At 33.7% G+C, this 9,556-nt stretch overlaps 1 protein-coding gene and 1 long non-coding RNA gene across 2 annotated transcripts; both read right to left on the bottom strand.

The window, feature by feature from the left end:
• Positions 1–5,113: 5,113 nt before the first annotated feature.
• On the bottom strand, positions 5,114–5,454 carry LOC120132690. The gene is made up of 2 exons (XR_005517018.1): positions 5,390–5,454; positions 5,114–5,218 (listed from the first exon to the last, which is right to left on the bottom strand). It is a non-coding gene; the product is annotated as an uncharacterized LOC120132690 (long non-coding RNA).
• Positions 5,455–5,734: 280 nt separating this feature from the next.
• Positions 5,735–7,148, bottom strand: LOC120132719. Its single transcript, XM_039149419.1, has 3 exons — positions 6,473–7,148; positions 6,216–6,388; positions 5,735–6,111 (listed from the first exon to the last, which is right to left on the bottom strand). Exons 1-3 carry the CDS (start codon positions 7,013–7,015, stop codon positions 5,967–5,969), a joined length of 861 nt encoding a protein of 286 aa, XP_039005350.1. The 5' UTR covers positions 7,016–7,148; the 3' UTR covers positions 5,735–5,966.
• Between the last annotated feature and the right edge of the window lie 2,408 nt (positions 7,149–9,556).

Here is a 9,556-nt window from a genome sequence, read left to right as displayed (position 1 = left end):
CTTCTTTTCAGGACCTCTTGAACTAAAAATGACGACTTATTTTTCTTGGTTTCACTGACATTCTCGAAGTTCATACATTTTACAACCTTTGAATCTGACATAATCATCGTACCACTTACCGGATGTCTCTTGTAACGATCCTCGGTCTCAACTATCCGTATACTTCCTTAATTGAAGATAATTCGGCGTATTATGCTTAATATGCTTACACTTGATGTAGTATGCTCTTACGAGTGTTTATGGGAATATTTAGTCGTTTATGAAATATAAACAATTTGATATTAATCTCGTGAATAACAATATATAATGTAACCCTAAATTCTAGGCTAGTAGTTTCAGGTTTACCCAAGAGGTAAGTAGACATCATGAAATTTATATAGTAATTTGTTGGGCTTAATTAGGTTGGTTTTAGGGCCCAATTAGCCATAAAAAGGAGATTTTTAAATAATGCACAAAATGCCAAGGACCAAAAGCGCAATTGTATCGTTGAAGGAAAACATGCCGATTTTTGGGGGGTTTTATTTTATTTTAAAGGTGGGGTTCACCCATTTTATCTTCTCTTCCTCTTTTCTTCTTTCTTTCTCCATCTTCTTCCCCCATTATAAGAGTTTAACTCAAAGTGAGGGTTGAAGTTTCTCTTTTACATTCATAAGCTTCAAATCCATTCTTAATCTTCTTCATTTTCATCTTGAGTTAAGAAATCATTGTATCCATGCTTAGCTAGAGAAAAAGGGTGGAAAATAAAAGTCAAAAAGGAAAGTGCTTGATAGCTAAAGGAACTTCATTTCAGGATCCTAGTATCAAGGTGGTGTATTAATAAACCTTTGAGCATTAAGTTTTCATAAATCACAAGAAATTGCTAAGATTTGTGGAGTTTAGCATTTAAGGTTTCACTTTTGATTTATACCTTAAATCAAGAATTTGATGTTTAATGTGTTTTATGACACCTTAAGACCTTAAATACTACCCATAATATTGGTGCATGATTTAGAACCAAACTATGGCCTTTATGATAAATTTTCAGTGTTTTTCGAGCCTATAAGTTTTTAGGTTCGAGTATCGATATTGTCGATAATGGGATGAATAGTATCGATACTAGTTAAATTGGGGTAAAATTTAGGGTTTCTAGGTTGAAGTATCAATACTGCCAAGGTGAGTATCGATACTTCTAAGGGGAGTATTTATACTACCCCTGCAGTATTGATACTCAGATTGAGAATATCGATATTGGGGTCCCAATTTCACAACAGAATGCATTTTTGTACCGACACTCATAGGGGTATTGATACTTGACCCTAGGGTATCGATACTACAAGTAGAGTATCGATGCTACTTGCTTTGGATGGTCTGATTTGATCCGTTTAAGGTCCAGAGGAGCTAAGGATGATCTGTAATAGTATGACTTTGTCTGCAAGGGACATAAATGACTAAATATTCCCATAAACACTCGTAAGAGCATACTACATCAAGTGTAAGCATATTAAGAATAATACGCCGAATTATCTTCAATTAAGGAAGTATACGAATAGTTGAGACCGAGGATCGTTACAAGAGACATCCGGTAAGTGGTACGATGATTATGTCAGATTCAAAGGTTGTAAAAAGTATGAACTTCGAGAATGTCAGTGAAACCAAGAAAAATAAGTCGTCCTTTTTAGTTCAAGAGGTCCTGAAAAGAAGTACGATAAAATCGAATAGAGTACCGCTACTTATAAATGAACCCGAGCTATATATCGGGCTAGTCAGTCCTCAAATAACAAGTAAGCCTTCGCTTAACGTTCTAGGTAAGAGAATGAGTGGGGTATTAGTTACTGAAAGGATAACCTTACTTTAGTGAGTCCGATTAGGTTAGGGATGTAAGTTTCGATGTACATAAATTTCGGTTCTTACCCGAAGACCCTTGAGTACCCAAGGTAGGCTAGTGTGTTATCTTGAGATGCACGTAAGTTCCTCTGACCACACCACTAGACCCACCTCATGTTGTGTTAGTTATGCATGTATAGTTATGTCAGTTTAAGCTTCTGATGCATGTAAATTCCATTTCTTACCTTTAGGACTATTCCGTGTTCAAGGTAGAATGAGTTGTTGCTCCGAGATGCACGTAAATTCCTCTAACCACACCACTAGACATGTCCCATGTTTGTTTGTGTCTGTCATGCATGTATAGTCTCATCAGTTCCCTGTGTCTGTTATGTTAAAGCTTCGCTTGAAGGCTATGTGAGACTGAGCCAATGTTTCAGTATGTGAGGGAATTGTATTAATGCTATGTGATACTAGGTTCTCTTTAGTGATCTACCTGATAGCTATGTGAGGATCAGCAGATCATTCAGTATGTTTGTGAGAATTACGCCGATGATATGTGACACCAGGGTTCCCTCAGTAACTAGTGTCTGAGAACTATATGAGACTAGATACTAATCAGGTATGTATTCAGATAATGCACAATATGTTAGAGGAGATACAATTTATGTACTCAAGGGTCTTCGGGTAAGAACCGAAATTTATGTACATCGAAACTTACATCCCTAACCTAATCGGACTCACTAAAGTAAGGTTATCCTTTCAGTAACTAATACCCCACTCATTCTCTTACCTAGAACGTTAAGCGAAGGCTTACTTGTTATTTGAGGACTGACTAGCCCGATATCTAGCTCGGGTTCATTTATAAGTAGCGGTACTCTATTCGATTTTATCGTACTTCTTTTCAGGACCTCTTGAACTAAAAAGGACGACTTATTTTTCTTGGTTTCACTGACATTCTCGAAGTTCATACTTTTTACAACCTTTGAATCTGACATAATCATCGTACCACTTACCGGATGTCTCTTGTAACGATCCTCGGTCTCAACTATCCGTATACTTCCTTAATTGAAGATAATTCGGCGTATTATGCTTAATATGCTTACACTTGATGTAGTATGCTCTTACGAGTGTTTATGGGAATATTTAGTTGTTTATGTCCCTTGCAGACAAAGTCATACTATTACAGATCATCCTTAGCTCCTTTGGACCTTAAACGGATCAAATCAGACCATCCAAAGCAAGTAGCATCGATACTCTACTTGTAGTATCGATACCCTAGGGTCAAGTATCAATACCCCTATGAGTGTCGGTACAAAAATGCATTCTGTTGTGAAATTGGGACCCCAATATCGATATTCTCAATCTGAGTATCAATACTGCAGGGGAAGTATAAATACTCCCCTTGGAAGTATCGATACTCACCTTGGCAGTATTGATACTTCAACCTAGAAACCCTAAATTTTACCCCAATTTAACTAGTATCGATACTATTCATCCCAATATCGACAATATCGATACTCGAACCTAAAAACTTATAGGCTCGAAAAACACTGAAAATTTATCATAAAGGCCATAGTTTGGTTCTAAATCATGCACCAATATTATGGGTAGTATTTAAGGTCTTAAGGTGTCATAAAACACATTAAACATCAAATTCTTGATTTAAGGTATAAATCAAAAGTGAAACCTTAAATGCTAAACTCCACAAATCTTAGCAATTTCTTGTGATTTATGAAAACTTAATGCTCAAAGGTTTATTAATACACCACCTTGATACTAGGATCCTGAAATGAAGTTCCTTTAGCTATCAAGCACTTTCCTTTTTGACTTTTATTTTCCACCCTTTTTCTCTAGCTAAGCATGGATACAATGATTTCTTAACTCAAGATGAAAATGAAGAAGATTAAGAATGGATTTGAAGCTTAGGAATGTAAAAGAGAAACTTCAACCCTCACTTTGAGTTAAACTCTTATAATGGGGGAAGAAGATGGAGAAAGAAAGAAGAAAAGAGGAAGAGAATATAAAATGGGTGAACCCCACCTTTAAAATGAAATAAAACCCCCCAAAAATTGGCATATTTTCCTTCAACGATATAATTGCACTTTTGGTCCTTGGCATTTTTTGCATTATTTAAAAATCTCCTTTTTATGGCTAATTGGGCCCTAAAACCAACCTAATTAAGCCCAACAAATTACTATATAAATTTCATGAGGTCTACTTACCTCTTGGGTAAACCTGAAACTACTAGCCTAGAATTTAGGGTGTTACATTATATATTGTTATTCACGAGATTAATATCAAATTGTTTATATTTCATTTTTTTGTTCTTAGATTGATTTTCTACAAAATTTATTCAAAACCAATAAAAAATCATTTAAAAGTTCTTTAAAATAATTTAATCTATTCCGACAATCGTTCAAGGATACTTATTTTGAAGTACATTGTTCATCTGAAAAGTATTCTTCTAAAGAATTCTTCTCAATATATTTAAATTTTAAAAAAAGTAACCTCTTAAAACCATAAAATTTCTAAACCACTCAAAATGATAAATTTGCTATGTTTAATTTTTAAGTTTAAAAAGATTATGAGAAAACTTAAACTAATATAATGGTAAAAAATAATAAAATAAATTTATTACTATCAAAAGTTAACCCAAAAGAAATTACCATCCAGCTCAGTTGGTAGAGCACAAGGTTCTTAACCTTAAGGTCGTGAGATGGAGTCTCATAGAGGGTATGTCATAATTTGAAGGTCTCCTATGGAAGCTGCTCTCAACCTAGTGTTGGGGGCAACCTACTATCTTACCTCCCCTTTACCCCATTACATATGGGAACAAGGGACAACTATATTTAAAAGTGAACCCAAAAGATATAAAAAAGATTAGGAGAAAACTTAATCTAATAAAATGGTGAAAAAAAAGAAAAAATGTTTATTAATATCAAGAGTAAACCCAACAGATATCAAAGAACGACAATTTTGATAACAAAATAAATAACAATAATTTTTATATTAGAATTAGACTGTCATATTTTCCATTATTAACTATTTAATAATTTAATATCAAAATTAGAAAATAATATTAAAATTAAATCAATGATAAAATATAAAATTTTGTGAGATTTGAGATGGCTTACGATATTATAAATTGATTTGAGATTATTTTTGTTGCTAAGTCATTAATTAAAAGTGGCATGCTATAAATTGATAGGCCATAGTACTGTGCAGTTGCAAGAAAAGTTTGTCGCCGACGGCTATTTGGAATTCTCATGATATACAATGTAAGTCAATCTCTTTTTCCAGGATCCATAGCTGACAATCAAGAATCGAAATTTCTTCGAGATTGGCATCAGGTAGTTGTTCTTACATTTATGTTCGGCCTCACAAATAGATGATACCTAACAATCGTGCTCCCGATCTTAGGTCCACACAAACCAAAAGAACGATAAAAGAATTATTGATATTTCTCTAGGTTTTAGATTCAAGCACAAAAAATGTTAGTTAAGGTTTTGAATTCAAACACAAAAAATGTTAGAGGTGTGAACGTTAACGTAAAAATCTTACATAATTATCAATAAATAGATATTACCTTGTATTTATTCCTATTAAAAAAATGACCCTAGGCCCCGAATCAGAGTTATCCGCACTCTTCAGAGCCTGTAAAAGCAACCAAAAGAAACTTCAATGAATCTAACCAGGCATCAAGATTTGCTCAGCAAAATCTATGAACACAGCTTGATGTTTATCTTCAACAGCTAATACCACGAGGCAAGAAATGATGAGAAAACTTGGTGGATTGTCTATTAATCTTGGTCAATGGAATTAATTCCTTTACAAGCATTCATACTTATTATTTGTATTGAATAAATAAAAGTCATCACTGACCTGGGAATTTTTAACAAGATAGCAAGAAATCATAGCATGGGTTAAAAAGAAAGAGGCAAGGAGAAATATTTCAATGAAACATTCATTTTCCGTATCTTTATTTTACATGATACGGATTCAAGAACGGGGAAAAGCAAAACACAGCTCTCAATTAACTACAAATCTCACTCTTTTCTACAATGGTAATGAAAAGTCTAATTAAATAAAACCTCAAAAAGATTACCAGAATTAACAAAAGTCAGAAAAGATAAATACATGTTATTTTTTAACACCAAGGGGGCTTAGGAAGCAGCAGCCAAAGGAGGAGGCGTTGGGGGAACTTCATGGAAAAAGCTTTGATCCAACCCATAACTCAAATTTTCGCCAACTTTATTATCCTCTTCCTCGGCATCCCAAAGAAATCGTGCATATGATGCTAGCACAAAACTGCAAATTTATCAAAAAGAGCATATAGAATTACGTTAATCGTTGCGTTATTAACCATATGTAATACGACCCATAGCTTAGAGTTTGGTTCCGAGGGTATTTACCAGTCATCAGGGGCAGCTTTAACAGCCTGATCAAAGTAAGTTTCAGCTCTGGGTTCATCTTTGCGAGTTTGCCAGATTAAATTGGCATACGAAGACAGAACATTCCCATCATTTGGATTTGCCAAGATTGCTCTCCCGTAATATTCCTCGGCTTTCACCGAATCCCCACGAACCTGCTTTGGATTTCATATATTAGATCAAACTCAGATACCCAAAATTCATTTTAATCAATTTTTGGGAAGAAATAAGTAAATTACCTCTTGTAAGAATCTAGCGTAATTGCCGAGGAGAAGAGAATTTCCAGGATTAGCTTGGATCATTTTCTGATAATAAGAATCGGTGATGTCATTTCCGTTATTCGGATCCCAATAGCCCCATTCGTTATCACCACCGTCGGATCCACCGCCGCAGCCTCCTCTACCCCCGCTACAGATCTTTCCTCCGCCATCGCCTATCCCACACTCTTCCTCAACTCCAAGTGACGCCGCTCTCAACCACTCAAATCCAGCTTCCTCTTTCTCCACCTCCTCTTCTTCCTCAACACAAACTCCGTTCAAAATTCCACTACCTTTATTACCGGCTTTCATCATCGGAACCACCAGGTCACTCAGATCCGTCTCCGACACTGCCCTCTTCATCTTCCGAGTCAAATCGTCGCTCGATCTGACGGAACACGAAACTGTGAACGAAACAGTTCGGGTTCGGGAAATCTGGTAAGGCAACTCGTGCTCCTGCGAAGGCTCCTTAGAGTGCGGGGCCCATGAATTGAGCAACGGAGACGAAGCGCTCCTCAAAAGCATTTTTTTGGAATGAATCGGAATATTAAGAAATTTTAAAGGGTTGATTCTCGAAAATAAGTCAAAGATAAGGTACGAAATGCTTTGGCTCCGCTTCTCTGCTGCAGCTGCAGCGTTTCTAAGGGAAGAAGCTGGGAAGGAGAAGGGGCGGTAAAAGTTTTTTATAGACAGACTAAGCAGATGGACGGAGAAGATCTGGACCGTTAGATCTGACACATGGTTGTCCACGTGGGTTTTACTGAGCTGGGTCATTAAAGATCCGTTTGGTTTGCGAGAAATTATAGGATCCATGCGAATTATCGCTCCAACTGGTTAATTCATGGTTAAAAGTAAATAAGATAAAATATATTTTAGATCATTTAATTCTATATTTAATAAGAAATAAGATTTTTTTTTTAATTATAAATATATCACTCACCCTTAAAATTTAAATATAATTAATATGTATTTGGAATCGGATATAATAATAATTTTAATCTTCAAAGATTTATTATCTATCAATTTGATCGTAATTTAAAATATTTCAATAAATTTAACCTCTTATCATTGAAATCTTTGTTTTTCCTAATTATTTTTTTTCTAATTATTTTTTTAATTGAATAAAATTGATGTTATTTATAATAAGTCATGTCACTTGGTAAATAGACTTATTATAATAAGTTATGTCACTAGGTGAATAAACTTATTTTTAGTTTAAAGTTGCATTCATTCAATTATACATATTAACTTTTCAACAATTCTTCTATTATTTTTTAATTTTTTTATATAATAGTAATGTTGGAAAAATAATAGTTTAATTGAATAAAATTGATGTTATTTATATAAGTCATGTCACTTGGTAAATAGACTTATTATAATAAGTTATGTCACTAGGTGAATAAACTTATTTTTAGTTTAAAGTTGCATTCATTCAATTATACATATTAACTTTTCAACAATTCTTTTCATGAAATGTTTTAACTATTCATCAAAAGATTCTAACATTTTGATTCATATCCCCTCACCTATATATAAATTAGTTGAGGCACAATCTTAGACACAACTTTGAGATACAACTTTGAGAAACAATTCACAAAGTTGAATTAGAAAATCACTTAGAAAATTCCTTTCAAATCCGTTCTTTCCGGTGATAGAGAAAGGCAAGTGTTTGACTGATCACTATGGTTGTGCTTATTGTTGTGATCGTTTGTTGTTGTATCCTGGGAGACCGATGTCCAACGTACTCAAAACACCAGGAGATGATGAATTTGTCTTAAAGAAATTGTTCATACAGTCCTCAACAAAAATTCTTCTTCAATTTATGTTTCTCATCTGATTTAGTGTCTAAATACGAGTAAACAAATCACATTCCTCTATTTTAATTTTTTATTTATTTTGATTCGTTTGATTATATAATAATGTTTTTTTATTATTATTTTTATTTTGGATTAAAAATTTTTCTAACAATCTTAAGATAGATTCTATATTTAATTTTACAATTCTAATCTGATACGAAGTGTAATCTATATGTGTTGCTCATTACTTTTTTGTGGCAATTTGCTATCGACATATCATTGAAATTCTCAAGTGGAGCAAGGTACGCAACCCTACTTGCATGAAAATCATAATTGTTTTTCAAGAGCATTAACTTTGAACATGGTGATGCAAGTGTCATATAATATTTGGTCACCGCATGAAATTTTCTTTTAACTAACGGTGACTTAGTGAATTTCGATCAAATATAGAAATTGTTCTATCAAATGATTATTCGAAACTTGGTGGCGTGGAACACAATGATTTGTTGTCCACCAAGTTTTGTATTTTGTGGTTGTACCTATGTTGCGCAACTTGAACCTCATCGGAGCACACCTTTGTCCTTTATGGAGGCGTACCTTGAACCCACGTATTGATGGTTCGAGATTGGTTGGCAATGAATTTATAATATTGATCAAGAAATCAAAAAGATATGTGTGACCCTTCAATATTTATTGTATAATATATGTACATTGAGGGATTTTAGTTTTGACTAAAATTCGTTACGAGAAATAAGGTACCGAAAGAAATTATGATATGTCTGTGAACAAAACTCGGGCCTATAATTCTGTTTAGGATTTTAATCCTGTTGTTCAACAAAATTTATTCGATTTACTGTTGATAACAGAAATCGTTTGGAAGTAACAACATTGTTACAAATTTTGTTTTAGAATTTTAATTTCTAATTAAATTTTGTTGTTCAACATAAACAAATGGTACAATAAATTTAATTAACTTTCAATTTATTGTTGGAATATTTACAAATTCTAGTTACGTGTTTTAAATGAAACAATGGTAACCCCATTGATTCACCTAACTCGTTGATTTAAAATGTTGATTCCTGTTTATAATTTGAAAATTCAACGATGTTAGTGGTTGTGAGCCACAACGAGAAGCATGTGAAATTCATGGATAAAATTTCAAGACATAGCGGCATAAGATGTTATATTTAATCATACTGTGTAACACCCATCTTCCGTATACATTTTCGTACATGAGATACAAATGTCACATCACTTTTAAAATATTTCC

The sequence above is a fragment of the Hibiscus syriacus genome, unplaced genomic scaffold, assembly GCF_006381635.1.
Source record: "Hibiscus syriacus cultivar Baekdansim isolate YM2019G1 unplaced genomic scaffold, ASM638163v2 tig00001728_pilon, whole genome shotgun sequence".
Taxonomy (NCBI): Eukaryota; Viridiplantae; Streptophyta; class Magnoliopsida; order Malvales; family Malvaceae; genus Hibiscus; species Hibiscus syriacus.
Note: the sequence above shows the minus strand (reverse complement) of the source record. Positions and strands in the feature narration are given on the sequence as shown.